Consider the following 15,551-nt stretch of genomic DNA (forward strand, 5'->3'; position numbering starts at 1 on the left):
AGACAGCTTGGTCTCCTTGGAGGCAGACGCCTGAGGGCGGCCACGGGGGCCAAAGCCTCGGCTGGTTTACGGAGCCTGCAGACCATCTCCGCGCTCGACCCCACTGGAACCCGGGTCGGGAATGAATGCAGAGAGGGCTGGGGCCTCCGGAGTGCTTTTCCCCGCTCCGCAAGGGTCTAAAAGCCGCTCTGTCTTTCCTGGACACGGCGTGGAGGGTGGGTGGGGGCTCTGGCCGGAACCCAAAGTCCCCAGAGTTTGCTTTGTTTGCAGATCCGGACCTAGTGTCTCCGCTCCCCTCTGGGTCTGAGCTATTGATCTGGCCGGGTTTCCGCCTTCATTAGCATCTTCAGAACCCAGACTGCCTGGTCCATCTCCTGCCTGCGCGATAGTAGTTTTAAATAAGCTAGCTTCGTCTACACGGTCAAAACCGAGTAGAATAGCCAAGTAAACAACTCATTTGGATGATATAAATTTATACGTGACAGCAGAATTACTTTCTACCTAAATCATCTAGATGCTTCTCCCCTTTTCATTATTCTTCTAGACCTAGTTAGCAGCGACACATAGTGTGCTATATCTTAAAGTCTTAAAGGAATAAATTGTATCTGGATTGTTTGTTGTTGTTGTTAAGTGCCGCCAAGTTGCTTCTGACTCATAGCGACCATATATGGAGAGTTTCCAAGGAGCAGCTGGTCTGGTGGGTTTGAACTGCCAACCATTTGATTGGCAATCCAGCAGGAGCTGGGTTGTAGTTGGGGTCTTAAATCAAACAAACCCCCCCCCCCGCCCCTGCAAAACAGATGTAACTTCCTCCGGTATCCAGCCTTGCCCTGAATATTTTGGGGCCAGCTCCAACCATGATCTCTCTGGCCATAAGACCCAAGGACTTGTTTTTCAGCCAGAGGGAGGTTAAATTAGTGTTTTTCCTTCTCCACAGCTTCCTCAGTTATGGAGTCCAAGGGTCTGAGTAGATACATACAAGATGTGTCAGGCCAGGAAGGTCTCCCAGAATAAATTAAGGACCAGCTATCAGGCCCCCTAAAATTTTTCTGCAGTTTGTTCCTGCTTCCTGCCTGGATACACTTCAAGAAACAGCCTGTTGCCTGGATTCATAGGGGCTCAAATCCCCACCCCTTTTATTCAGACCTGGTCACAGTCACAAAGTTCCTTCCCCAGATCATGCCTGACTAAAGCTTCCCCAGATCCAATCTCATCTGCACTGTGGGGCTTCCGAACTCCTTTCTTCCCACATTCCCTGCTCAACTGCAAAGGACAATTTGGGGCTAAATGAGAATGAAGTTTGGTTCAAATTCACTAGCTGCTCTAATTGCAGGGTAAGAAATGAGAAGGAGATAAAGGTTCCAGAGAAGGTGTGGCTCAGAGGGTAGACACTGGGGCCTCTGGTGTTCCTGAGCAGGTATAGAAGAGGAATTTGGAGGAGACTCAGTGACTGGAGCCAGGCAGCAAGAAAAGGAAACTCAGTGGAGGCAGAAGGAAAGGTTCCATGTGAGAAGGAAGAGAGGGGTGGAGGTGTGGAGATTCCATTGCTCAAGAGCATATTGGAGACCTGGTAAACGGTCTGGACCTGGGCCTCTCCCTGGCATGGTCTGGGGGTGGGGTGGGGTGGAGGGGGGATAGCTGGCTTTGAGAGGTGGAGTCCATTTTACCAGCTCTAAGGGATCTTTTGGAGTCCTGGTGTGGTGCTGTGGGTTAATGCACTGGACTGCAAAGTCCCGAGCTGCACAATTGGTGATTCAAGCTCACCAGCTGCTCCTAGGAAACCCTGTACAGGGTCGCTCTGGGTCAGAATCCACTCAACAACACTTAACAACAACAACAAGGGATCTTTGGACTCCTGATGTGCTGCTGCAGAATCAGCACTGGACTGCGAACCACAAGGTCGGTCGGCAGTTCAAATCACCAGCTGCTCCTTGGAAACCCTATATACAGTGTCGCTATGAGTCAGAACTGACTCTACGGCACTTTAACAACAGTAACAACAAGCTGTCTTTAATCCACTGTCCAGTTGTCTGGCAGTGCACAAAGTACATTCTCAGATCGAAGCTGCAGGATTAAGAGCCCTATACCCATCCCAGCCTTCCAAGGGCCCTCACTGCTGCCCCTGCGTCCCAAGCTCCAATCTTCCCACACCCCTACCTGGGCTTCTCAGTACACTGACTGCCTTTTCTGGCCCAAAGCTGGTCTCCTCCCAGCTATTCACATTATTATGACCCAGCCCCCATGGCTCAGAACTTCCCCTCCCCCCCAGTCTGCTGCCCTCCCCCCCCCCCCCAGTTGTATTTCTCTTAATAGTTGCTTAGCAGCTCCTGAACAGACTTTGGTGTTTTTGTTGCCCCTGTAAGTGCTTTTCCTTTATTATTACACATTTATTATTTTTATTATTCACCTGGACTGGAGAAAATGAAGTGGGGAAACAGCCAGGAGACTGGCATTCTCTATAGAGGAGATGATGTGTGGGGAATAATTTTGAAAATTGTTCTAAAAAAAATCACATTGACATATATTCATGTTTTATTATTATTAATATGATGAAGCAACTCTGTAGAAGTACTATATAAAGGGAAAACGTGCTAAAGCAGACATCTGAATAGGTAAGCACACTACAGAGAGCTGGGGAGGATAATTACCCACAGGGACTACAGTAGGTACTAGCGACAGACACATAGAACAGGATATAGTTTGACAGAGAAGCTCACAAAAATCATGTTTAAAGCGACAGGAAGAGGATATTGCATATTTTTGTGCCCTCTGACCCCTTTTGGAATGTCTGGTTTCTCATCTCTATTAGACTGTGGGAGTCAGGCTGGGGTGGTGGAGTTACAATTCAACACCCTAGAGTCCACAGGGTGTGGGGGAGGGTGCTACAAGAAGGGGTACAATGAATGACCAGGCAAGGGGGTTGCCTCAAACCCAGGGCCAGCCCATAGGGGACAGTACAGGCAGCTGAAATGGTAGTGATTAGGGAGAACTTGTACATGGGTGGAGTGATGTGTATGGGTGCCGAAGGGTGTCAGGTGCCCAGTAGGTTTGGTGGTGTGTGACTCCGTAGGACTGCATTGGGCTGCCTGTCTGCAAGTGCAGGAGAGAGTAGGATATGCCCAGGGGTTCTGCTGGACTCAGGTGTTTTTTTTTTGTTTTTTTTTTTGCCTAAGCCTCTGCATGACTAGAAGCTGTGTGCTGAGAGGACAGTGGGCTGCCAGGAATCTTCCAGGCCAGAAGATCTCTAAGCCAGCAAGCAGTCCAGTTTCATACTGTGCAGGCTGGGCTTAACTCTCTTGCTCCAGGCAAAGACCAGACAGCAGATGGGACACATAAGGGGAACTCTGATCAGAGGGGCTAAGAAGGGAGTTCAGGGAGGCAACGTATCCTTTCTCTGCAGGCTTCTTCACTACTAGGCTTTCCTAAGGCAACCCAGGATCCACTGGGCTGGAGCTGGAACCTAAAGGTTTATGGATAAAAGGTCTTCACGCTCCAAGAAGCCATTTTCTGACTTTCAATATTTACTGGGCTGTGTGTGCCCTACCCTTTGCTCTGGTCCTTGTAGTGGGGGGAGGGGGGAGGCTCGCTGTCCGTCTGGGTGCAGAGGCAGCGGACCTGAGACAAAGGGCAACATTGGGGGGCGGGTGAAGTGAGGATGGGGAAAAGAGAGAAAAGAGGTGGGTGGGGGCTGCAGTGCCCCCCTCCTTCATTGTCACCAGCCTGGGAAACGGGGGCTGAGCAGGGCCTCAACACCCACCCGTAGCCCCTTAAAGGGCAAATTCTCCTCTGGCCTCATAAATTACGTTGGTCCAGCCTCCGGCCATGACCGTGAACGCCAGTGGGGAAGGGAAACAGCGGCTAGGCTACCCGCCCCAGTTGGCAGAAACTCACTTGGCTTATCAATTCGGCGCTCTGCAGCCCCTTCCACAGCCTCTTAGGCTTACCGGAGGGCCAGGTGGGAGTCCCTGTTGTGGCTACTGAACTGGATGGAGCCTGTGTCCGCTCTGATCTCAATTTTCCGTTGACTGCTTCCGGTGCACAGCTGTCTAGGCTGTGAGAAGAGTGGATGGCAGCACATCTGTGTGAGGGTGTTCGTTTCGGGTGTGCAAGGAGCTCAGAAAAGGCCTGGGACCAGGAAACCATTCGGACATTCTGCCCAAGAAGGAACATAAGGCTGATGGTCCGCTTGTTCCAAGCGTAGTCTGCCAAATGCCCTCGCCTCCAACCACGACCATACAGTGTCCAGTAGCCAGCCACAGCTGAGTTGGGCCTTGCTGATCCTTCTGTTTTCCTAGATCTCACTTCCTCTTTGGCTCCCAACTTCTTCTTGTCTTCTCTGAGCTACCCTAGACCACCTCTACTCTACTTATTCTTCACCCTCTCTTTCTTTCCCCATGTCAACTACTCTGGCAACTAGGTATTAGGGAGGCCCTTGGTTCTGCTGTCCCTGCCTCATCTCCTCCTGCAGGCAGAGACTTGAGACTAGGGAATGGAAGTAGTGGGAAAGGGAGTCTGGGCCACAGCTTATCAGATCCTCAGCTGGAGGCAAGCATCCCAAGTCCTGCTTCAAATAAACCAGCATTGCTGCCCCTGCCACCTTCTGCAGCTGGGGGCTTCCTCTTTTTATGGCTGTGTTTCTTCCCTTCTCTCTGGGACCTGGTAGGGCTTGCAGGGTGTGTGTGAGAGGGAGCCACAAACAAAACAGACAAGAAGATGTCCAGGGAGGGCCTGCCAGAAACAGAAACGCCTGGCGTTCTAAGTGGGGTCGGTGTCCCAGGAGGCGCCCCTCTTGCTCTTTGCCAGGGCTAAGCTCAGTCTGGGGCTGATGCCAGTACTTCCGTCATCCCTAAAAGAAGGAGAGGGCTTGCTCCCTCAACAGTAATCTTTTCTTTTTCATTCTCCGGTTCTGAAACCAGATCTTGACCTGCTGATCACTAAGGTTCAAGCGGTCCGATAGTTCCCTTCGGCGCTGGCGTGTGATGAACTCATTTACCAGAAACTCGCCCTCCAGCTCTGCAAGCTGCAACTTCGAATAGGGCTTTCGCTTCTTCCGTGAGCGGCTGTGGATCGGGTACCAGGGTGCACCTGAGTGGAGATGAATCGTACAGTTGACCAGTGGACCAAAGGGTGATAAGCCCTGTGACCTCAAAGTTTCTACACTAGGCCTATCTTCTATGTCCCTCTGCCAGGCATTCTGTAACCTAGTCTATGCAGATCCTCTTCTCCACCAGCTCCCTCATCTTCATCAATCTTTGTTTTCCCTTTAACCTCTCCAGAGTACCTCTTCAACCCTACTCTCCTGCAACAGTGTTTCTGGCTCTTCTAATGTTGCTAACCTCAAACCTTTACTCTGCTCCCCTATTTTCTGGCCCCTTCTTTTTACATCCCGTAGAGCTGTGTGCCTGAGCCTAGCTGTAATATGTAAAATGTATATAGGCAAGTGGCAAAGAGTAAACTGGGTCCACTAGCATGTCTTAGTAGAAAAAATGTAGATAATGGGAGCCATGGGAGGTAGTGGGAGAAGAAGGAGACAGAGAGCGAGAGGACAGGGCCCCGAGGAAGTCCCCGACAGGATCCTCCTTCTGAGCTTCCTATACTCTCCAGCACCCTCTAGTAAAGCAAAAAAGGGAATCTCTCCCCAGTTTTTTTTATGGGGATATCTACGTGTATAGGACTGCCCACCTCCACACTCTTGTCACCCCAGGCGGCCCTAGTTCAGTCTCCCATTGCCCATCTTGGTAAGATGACCTGTCCTGAGTGAGCGTCAAGGGCTAAGATCCTTACCGCTGGCTGAAAGCCCGCCACCAGGATTCAACGGCGACACCAAACTGCCAGGGTCGCCAGCACCGGCGCCCTTGCTGCCCTCGTTGAGTAAGGACGAACTGGAGTCAGATTCTAGCGACTGACACGAGGGAGGGTCGTGCGGGGGTCCTGCGCCGCCGTCGCCGCCTCCGCCACCCGCTGCATAGTCGTACTTGAAGCTGAGAGCTGGCGGCCCCGACGGCTCGAGCGGCAGCAGTGCTGCCCCTGGCCCCGGTCCCGGTCCCGGGTCGCGCCCGCGCTCCTCCCGCTTCAGGCCCCCGCCGCCACCCTCGGCACAGGGCTCACGGTAGTAAGCCTTGCTGTCCTCCACTCGCGCCAGCTCACACGTGCGGCCGAAGGGCGGGTTGAGCGACACGGGGCTGCCGAGATAGGGCTGCGGGTAGCCATTGCACGGCTCCGCCGACGGCCAAGGCAGTGAGCACACGTTGTCTCGGCGCGGGTAGGACAGCGAAGGCAGCCCGGGTAGCTGAGCCCCGGATGCACGGAAGTTAGGGAAGTAGAAGGTGTCTCCGGTATGGATGTTCACCAGCGGCCCCACAAACCCGGGATTCAAGAGATTATGCTCGCCCATTTCCGCGGGGCCCGACCGGCAGCTTCTACTTTATTGCTATCTGACATTAAACATAGTTAAACCTGCACCGGCCACCCATTGGCCGCCCAGCTCACGTGGGCGCTACAGCCAGGGGGAGGAGTGGGGACATCGGATCCCCCACCCACCAACCCACACCAATTTCCCCCTTTCCCAATCCCGCGTGGGGAGGAGGACCAAAGGAGGGGGCAAGTTTATTCGCTGGATTCTGTTTTTTTTTTTTTTTAATCATATAAAACCTATGGCAGAGAACGAGGCAATTGCCTAACAAGGGGCAAGAGAAGAGGAGAGAAACCATACCAAAAATTTCTGCACATACAGACCCCTACACCCTACACTTCTCTCCCCTCCCCCAGTTGTATTATCTTGTGGCCAACAGCTGGCCAAGCACAGCTCTCCCTCTTTAATTAGCTCCTTTATTAACTAAAACCGTTGGAATTTACAATATCTCCCCAATAAATTACTGTTAGATATTGTGTCATATAAAGTTTACTGGCTGTTTAAGGAGACGGATGAGCCCTTTGGCTCGGGGTTTATTTACAGTAGAGGCGAAGAGGGGGTGAGGACAGGTTTCCCTAGGCTGTCTTTCCCAGTTCTGCTACTGCTGAACTAGTCTGTGCCAACTCTTTCTCTTCAGGAATTTGGGAAGACATTTGGGGTTCTTTCCCTCTGGAAGGGCTCAGGGATAATTTATAATGGTGGGCCTTTCCTCAGATCAAGAGTCACCTCAGCTTGATACTTTCAGTCACCTTGCTATTAGAGAAGGGGTCTGGATGAGGGGCAGAAGATATAGAAAAAGGAAGTGACCAGCTCAAGCAGATCTGCATCCCTGGTCCTGGGAACCTGGGAACTCAGTCTATTCTTCTGCTGAGACTTCTGGTCCACTGAGGGGTGCTGGGGGTCCCAAGTCTTGGCAGCAGGAGGCTCAGGCACCCCAGCAGGGCTTGACCAGTGGAAGAGGTTCCTGTTTCCCACTGCGGAGGAGACACTACATCTCAGGACCTGCCCAGCCTGACACTGATTGGGACCACAAGGTAGCAACTGTCTCTTGAGGTGGGCTGGAAGTGAAGGAAAGAATCCCAGGAGAATTGTCTTGTTGGGGGTTTAATATTATAGAAACTAATGTTATATCCTTTTAGAGAAGATTGAGAACTCAACACCAGCCATTGGCCAGATTAATCTACATCTTTGAAACTACAATCTGATTTTAACTAGACCTACAAATGCAGACAAACGGATTAAAATGAAAACTAAAACAAAACCTCCCCAACTAGGTACTTTGGGGTCTAGTAGACAAAATCCTCAGATTTTAATGTGATAATTTCTAGCTTCTCCCCAATGCACAGCTTTAATGAATATAAATAAGGTTAGAGAAGCAATTCAGAGAACGGCTACATATGAGAAATCACCCAGACGATTTAGAGGAAATGAGAAAGAACAAGAGAATACGAGAAAGAAATCAATGTAGGTGAACGTTAAATATCTGAGAATAAGCAGAAGCTACAAAAACAGACCCAAACAGAGAAGATTCTCATCTCCTTTTTCTCTCTCCCCTCCTCTCTCTTTCCTCTGCAGGACGCAACACAGAAGAACGCAGATTCTTCGAATTCCACCGCTCTCGAGGCGTTTTCATATAGCAAATCATAGCTTTTACTCCAACAGAAATGTGTGCCCGCGGGCGGCGCCGCCCAGGCCCTGCGGCGGAGAAGCAGCTCACAGCAAGGCGCCAGCCCCTCGTCCAGCTAGGCCGGTTCCTCTTCCCCACCCTGGTTCCCCAGGCCCTTCCCACCCTCCAGGAGTCCTCCCCAAGCCTGATCCCCATGTCAGAGCTAAAGGATGGGATGCTAGCCTCATGAAGACACTTTCGATCAGAGAGAGTCGCGAGAGCTGGAGTAGCCATAGAGCTAGCAGGAGACTCGGCCGAGATTGGCTTTTTGGTGCCTAATTGATTAAGGGGCAGCATGTGCGCGGCTGCGGAAAAAAGCATCCCTCTTCAGCAAATTCCTTATCACAGTATTTCCAGCATCTTATTTATTCCCCCCTTTCAAGATGTACTAATGAACTCCACTGATAATTTAGTTTTTTTTTTTTTTTAATTGTTTGGGGATTATTTTAGTCATAAAGATGAATAGAATGTGACATTTCATATTATTGCTATTTTCAATCCAAACTCTGTGACCAGCAGCGAGGTCTCTGCCCCGGCTCTTTAGGCGTCAGGCTCAGCCGCTACTGTTGACACGAAGGATGTGGAGGCAGGCATTGTGGAATCATCTTCAGCCCTTGCAATAGGGTGGGGTGAGAGATTTCTCCCCACTCCCTTTTCTCTAACAAGGCGACTTCAATAACCCAGAAGGGAGACGCCAAGAGGAGGGTATTAGTTTCTTTCCATCCCTTTCCAACTCTCCGGTCTCAGGCCCAGAGCTCTGCTCGCTGTCCTTCAGGCTGCTGAGCACGCAGAGCAGCGACCACAGGGCGGCAGATGCAACTCGGGGAGAGGAGGATGGGGTAAGGGCTTCTTTCTCCCAGAGGTACATTTTCCCGAGTCCAGTAAGCAGCATCAGAAGCGGTCATTTCTCCCAATCTCTCCGTGTAGAGAGATTGCTTTTAGGGAAAGCAGCTGAGAACTGTCAACTAAATCTGCACGTCCCAGGTTCTGATTCCATTGTGAGTTTAGGGGCTTCCAGGATCCTGGCGAGGACCCGGACAATCTAAGAATTCAGTCTTTATGTGCCTCACGGCGGCTCTGACTGCTTTGGTGGTATCCCGCTGCACACGCCGCTCAGCTCCGCGTTCTTAACCCTGAGTGGACAGATAGGCCCCAGAGAAGGCTCCCAGCCTGGGTCCCCGGGGCCGGCGGGAGACTCGGGCGCGAAGCTACCAGTCTAAACCCAGTCTTGGTGAGAGAGCTGCTCGCTGGGTGCAGACTGGAACCGGGTGAAAAGACTGAGAGGAACTCCCAGCCTCCTCTAGCCAGGAAGGAATCCGCCATGCACTTCGGTGCCCATAAGCAAAACTACCATTAACTGGGGAGACTAGGGAATCACGGAGCCATCGCGATGCCTACATGCACACTGTCCTGCACATTCATCAAATCTCAAGGCTAGAAGGGGTCACCCGCCTGCCGGTCCTGGACCACAGGTGCCCGCTGCAGCTGGCCCAGCTCAACCATGCCCCGCTCGTTACTCCGGGGTTAATTAAAACTGAAGGCAAAGATGTGGTCCAAGGCTTTCCTTTAGGACCTGCGGCAGTCCGCGCCCTTCAGTGTACCCACCAGCTAGATGCCGCGCTGCCTCTCCTGCGCCTATGTCTGTGTTTCTATCTATCCCTCATCCTCCAGGCCTTTGCACTGGACCGCGTGTCAGTGCCGCAGCTGCGCCTAGCGGAAGGCGGCAGGAGCAAAGGGGCTGTGGAAGGATTGGGTCACTGCGGAGTAGCTGTAAACAACAGAGGTTGACTACTTGGCCAACCCAAGGTCAGAATTATTTTGCATGGTGCTGGATTTTTCCTGGGTGATGGGGAGGCCACGGCAGCCTAGTTCAAAGTCACTGTCTAATTTCCAGAAAGCAGTTGTGCCACGTATGCAAATGAGGGAGACCAAGTACCGCAGAAGGAACGCGAACTGGGGCTGGGCCAGTGGCGGGAAGGGAAAATAAAAAGCTGCGACTGGATCTGGGCCTGTATCCGACCCCTCTCTTTTTCACTCCTTTGGGGCAACTCAGGCTTGGGAAGGGATCTTTCTCGAGTTCTGAACACACTGGAGAGTGGGGTGGAGGGCTCAGACTCCTTTTTAATCGTTTCACAGGTTCTGGGTCAGAACCCCCCGACCAGGCTCCCAACCCTCCCTAATGTTCCCCAGAACTTAAGGAGAAGATTGGGGAATTCCTCCCCCCAAAATACTGCTTTCCAAAACTTCTACAGCTTGACGGAGGGAGGGCTTGGACAATTGCTGGGGTTCAGGCAAGCAGCCTGTGGCCAGCAGCGCCCTTACCTCTTTCAATTCGCCTGCGTTTCTCTGGGCACTCGCCCACCACGATACCGCGGATGGAGTGGAACTCAGAAAATTATGAGGCTAGGGGCTCCCAGACGGGGTCACTTGGAAGACTATTTCTCCATCCACACCTGATGGTCTCCAAATGGGCCCTCTTGCCCGTCTTCTCTCTCCTTTTGGCGAGCTAACAGTTAAATAGTTCGGCTCTGACATTTCCCCCCTCCGCCAGCAGAGGATCTCCTCCGCCTAGTGAATTACTGAGTGTTTGGAAAGGTGTGGGGACCAAGTTAAAAAAAAACCAAAACGCAAAAAAACTACCCAACCTCCTTAAATGCCACACCCACAGCCACATGCTAAGTATCTGGGAGCCCTGAACCTGGTCTTCGCAGGCCTCGAAGCTGAGTAGGGAGTGTGAGAACTGTCCTCGCCCCTCTGCCTGGCCCTCTGACCGTGACCATGAGATCTGCTCAGCCCAGCTATCCAACTGCTTCACAAACCCATCCACTTACCTTTGGATGGAGGAGGTACAGAGGGTGTGGGGAGGGGATTCTCAGACTCAGAAACCCCATTTGGTTTCCCCCACCTCAAGACCTCCCTCAGGCCCAGCGGAGGTATCAGATGAGGGCGGAGTGGGGGAGGTTGAGGGAGCGGCCAGCGGCAGGCGCACTGGAGCTGTGTTACAGAACATCTCTGGAGCGGCAGCCTTTTATGGGCGTTATTAGCGCCCCTGTCTAGACTGAAGACGACACCTCTTCTGTGTGTAAACAGAGGCGGCGGCGGACTCCGGCGTGAAGGGGGATGGCGCGTCAAGGGGGCAAGCTGCCCTCCCTTTCACCGGTCACCGGAAGATCAAGGCCTTTTCTACCCTCCCCCTTCCCTGTGCTCCCAGTGATGTCAAGGTCAGAAAGACCTAGTCACGGTCAAGGCTAAAAGAGCAAGAGCCTGGTTGGTTGCTGAAAGACACTATCCTCCTCCTCCCAGAAGTCCCTTGCTCCCCTGAGTCTCTCAATCCATAACAAGCTCAGGTCTGGCTAGGAAGGTGCACTTGCAGTTTGGGGTGGGTGGGTGGGTGGGTCCAGGTGGATCCTAGGGTGGAGAGTTCTCTTTTAAACAGGATGGAGCCTCACAGGGGGTTGCTGCAGGGTCACCAGCTCCAATGGAAGACTGTTCAGAGAGATGGTGACTGCCTTAGGGGCCTGCTCTGCCTCATGCTTACATTGTCCTATGGGTCTTGCACTGCTGACCCAGCTGATGTAGATCAGCCTCAGGAGCGGATGGTTTCCAGGACTTTCACTGAAGGATTTCTGAGACCCAATGGCTGGCCTGGCCCCCTCAGGTGGGTTCTCTCTGTGTCATGAGACTACTAGCTGAAAGACAAATTCTGCTGGCCCTGGGATTGGAGGGGAAGGGTTTTGTCCCAAAGCTCAGGAAAGGATCTAGTTGAGTCCTCCCTGGGAATCCTGGCTTCTGAATGGAGAACCCAATCCTGTCCCGCTAGTCCTTATGGGGCCATGGGTGGACTGCTTCTAGACAAAGTCTCTGAGTTAACAACTAATCCTTCAGACCACTTACCCCTCTGCACCCTCAAATTTATCCTGGAGAATAGCCTTACTCTTGAACAAACACTAGGAGACTGGCCTTAGAGGGAAAAGGTTTTTGATTGTTTTAAATACAATGAAAACACACTATAATCTGAGATGAGTGTGCCCACACACAATGTTCCTACTTACACACACACAAACACAAGCGAAAAGTGGAGGAAATCTCTGCTCTCCCCTTCCTCTCCACACACTTTTATAAGAATACTCACGGAGCCCTCAATGAGAATGCCGAGAGTTTTGGGGAAAGGAAAGGCAAAGGACCAACTCAATCAGGAAAGGATTGATGTATCTTCTGACTTTGTCTCCCCAGGACACACAGTCCCTCTCTCCCAAAGCAAATTCTATTCACAAGCTTGCCTACTTTCAATGGGAGAAGCATTTTCAAAATTAATCCAGGCATGATTGTTGTGGTTAAGTGCTGTAAGTAGGTTCCGACTAGTAGTGACCCTGTATAAGGTTTCCAAGGAGCAGCTGGTAAGCTTGAACTACCGATCTTGGTGATTAAACTGATTAAACTACATTAACCCACAGCACCACATCAGGACTCCAGGCATGATAACCCTCCAAAATCAGTCCAGGCACATTTAGTCCAGCGAGTCAGTATTCTAAGCACCGGACACACTGGTGTACACAGGGACTTAGACAGACTGCAGTCTTTGCCTGGATTATGGGTGTTCTAATGGGGGCAGTTCTGGTGTGGCACTGTGGGTTAATGCACCAGACTGCAAAGCTCTTTGAACTGTAAGGTCGGCAGTTCAAGTTCACCAGTTGCTTCTCTGAAACCCTATACAAGGTCGCTATGGGTTGGAATAGATTCAAGGGCACTTCACAACAATGCATCCCCAAGAAGCCTGCATAAACGTTCTTTTCTCTTTGCCATTGTCCCCATCTGGGACATCAGAATATGTGTGCAAAAGTGGAGGGATCCCTTGAGGAACCCTGGACTTCTCTCACCCCCCATTGTTCATTACATCTACAGCTGCTTAAACAAGTCAAGAAGGGTGGTGACCAATACCATGGGAGCACCTGGCCTCTTGATGACTTAGTTCCTTTTTAGACCAAACCCACACATTTAGTCTCCAACTCTTTCCATCTCAGGAGAGACCAAGGGGTCTTTGGGGAGAGGTTGAGAAGGTGGGTGGGAAGAGAAAGGGGAGAAGAATAAATCCTATTCTTAGGAAATTCTTCTCTTGCCTTCCAAATCCGAACTGCCCAGTGTGTGGTTCTCTGGTAGTTAACCCACAATTGAGACTGAGTAGTAGCACAGGACTGGCTATCAGATCAGTAAGAGTTTCCACAGAACTCTTCAATCTTTCAGACTTTGTGTGTGTATGTGAGCTTCACCTCCAGAAATATTTATTTAAATGAATTTAAAAAGCTTCAGCCATTAGGCAAAGGGAGATGGGAGGACTCTCATTGGCAACTTGATGCCTCCAGTCTTTCTGTGTCTCCAGAGAGGAAAAATATTATATATAAATAAAAATTGCTGCAGTAAAGATTTAATGTGAGATAACATTGTTTTAGGCTATATTGCTTTTTAAAAGTCTCTTAACCTGACAACTTAACGATCTCATTAACTCTGCCAGATAGGGAGATTAGGCAAGGATGCGACAAGGAAAACAAATTGTGGCAGAATCTACACAATCTCCCAATTGCCGGGATGACTGTCATTCCCATGGACAGACAGATGCTTAAAAGTGAAAGTGGGGTTGGCTTAGTGAATTGGGGGTCCACAGGGGTCCTAGCAGCCAGACCTTTCTGCATAGATCAATGGAAAAAGAAGAGCGAAGCCAGTGAATGCTGAGCTCACCATTATACCTGGGAGATTCTGCCTTCACCTTAACTCTATTCTTGACTTGACTGGAGAGATTCGGGGTCTTCTGGTAGCAGAGGAGCCCTAGGAGACTGGGGTTGGTTCCCACTAGCTTTGGTGGCACAGCTGGAATTCTACCTTCTCAGCACCCAGATCCAGATTCCAACTCCAACTATTAATTGAAGTGAATGGCAAAATACTGTTTTAACTCACCTGCTTGGAGGTCTTACCAGTTTTTAAAATTATATCTTGCCCCCAACATACATTCCTTTAAGTTGGGTATAAGGGTGGGAAAGAGTTCTCTCATTTCTCAATAGTGCAAACAACTTGAATAACACTTAAAATCTTAAATGGAGCAAAAATGTGGGTTGAGATTTACCTAGCTATGAGTGATGTAAGAGCATCTTAAACTGCCCTGAAGAGCTGGTGGGCAGAAAGGGCTTCAAAAGGAATCTGAGCAATAAAATCAAGGCCAAAAAAAAAAAAAAGATTTTATTTTAAAAACAGGTTTGTGGTTTTTTTTTTTTTTTCTTTTTGCATTCAGTACATTGTCATTCTGACATCACAATACTATATACAGATACACAACATTAAAAAAAAAAAAGAGCCTACTTCTGATGGACATTTCCATAGAACACTGTTTTGTAATGCGCCAGTGATAAGAGGGGATGTGAGGGGACCCCCATAGCACCAAGTGGCCTTTGAGGAGGAAAATGTTAGGCAGCTTCTATACTAGCTGGCTAATTGGGGGTGAGTTATTTTAGCCTCCTAGAAGAAAACAGCTTCTCCTGGACAATCAGTAAAAATGAAAGTGTGAGGTCTCTCTCTAGAACCTTGGTGGAGATGCAACTGAAAGACGAAATGAGAGGGAGTGCTGAGGGACCCTTTTCCATTTCCTGGGAAGAGAAATCTGCCATTTCCTTGGAAGGAGGGAGCTCTGCTTTTATACCTGACCTGATCCCCAACAAAGAAAGAGAGAAATTAGAGAAAGAGGTAAGACATATTTAGCAGCGTGGTTGGAGTTTGTAGCTTCCTTGGATTTTACCTTATTAACTTAGAAAACAGAACAAGGGAGGCAGTTAGGCAAAGGCTTTTCTTGGTTAGGGTGAGGTGTAGGAAATTGGTGGACTCCAGCTTTTGTTGCAACAGATAAGGGAAGAAAGAACACCTAGCCCCACCATCTGGACTGTCACGCTGCTAGATCCCTACCCATTATTAATATCAACGCGCCTGAAAAATATGCACAGAAAACCTTAACTGGGAAATTTTGTCTAAGGAATGGGGGAGGGACAGGGAGAAGGAAGAGGAACCAGAAGGAAAGTATGAGCTTGCCAGGTTCTGTTGCTAGGCTGCACTTTCAGTAGGGTCTGCTGGATCACTGGGGTTCCCCAACCACGCTTTAACGGGAATGACTGGGCTCTTTGCTGCCACCCCGTTTTCTGGAATGGCAAAGGGTACGGGTAAGGGGAAGTGGAGGCTGGCAACCTTCCTCCCATAGCTCACCCAGACCCACCTCCAAACTGCTGTGACCAGGTGGGTTCCCTCTCGATGGCGGTTGGGGGATGGGGATGGGGAGTAGTGGGCAGCAGAACGCGGATAGATCCTCTCCGCCTCCCAGCGGCGCGGTTCCTCTTTATTGTAATATTAAATATTCGTCTGCACCGGTGTCCTTCAGTGGGTTCGGTTATGGTACAAAGCGGTGACATAAATAGACAGGGTGAGCAACTGGGTGGGCGG

At 50.5% G+C, this 15,551-nt stretch overlaps 1 protein-coding gene across 1 annotated transcript; it reads right to left on the reverse strand.

The window, feature by feature from the left end:
• Positions 1-4,846: 4,846 nt before the first annotated feature.
• Positions 4,847-6,394, reverse strand: HOXC12 (homeobox C12). The gene is made up of 2 exons (XM_006869945.1): positions 5,785-6,394; positions 4,847-5,085 (listed from the first exon to the last, which is right to left on the reverse strand). The coding sequence occupies exons 1-2, from the start codon at positions 6,392-6,394 to the stop codon at positions 4,847-4,849; spliced, it is 849 nt and encodes a 282-aa protein (XP_006870007.1).
• Between the last annotated feature and the right edge of the window lie 9,157 nt (positions 6,395-15,551).

The sequence above is a fragment of the Chrysochloris asiatica genome, unplaced genomic scaffold (genome assembly GCF_000296735.1).
Source record: "Chrysochloris asiatica unplaced genomic scaffold, ChrAsi1.0 scaffold00138, whole genome shotgun sequence".
Taxonomy (NCBI): domain Eukaryota; kingdom Metazoa; phylum Chordata; class Mammalia; order Afrosoricida; family Chrysochloridae; genus Chrysochloris; species Chrysochloris asiatica.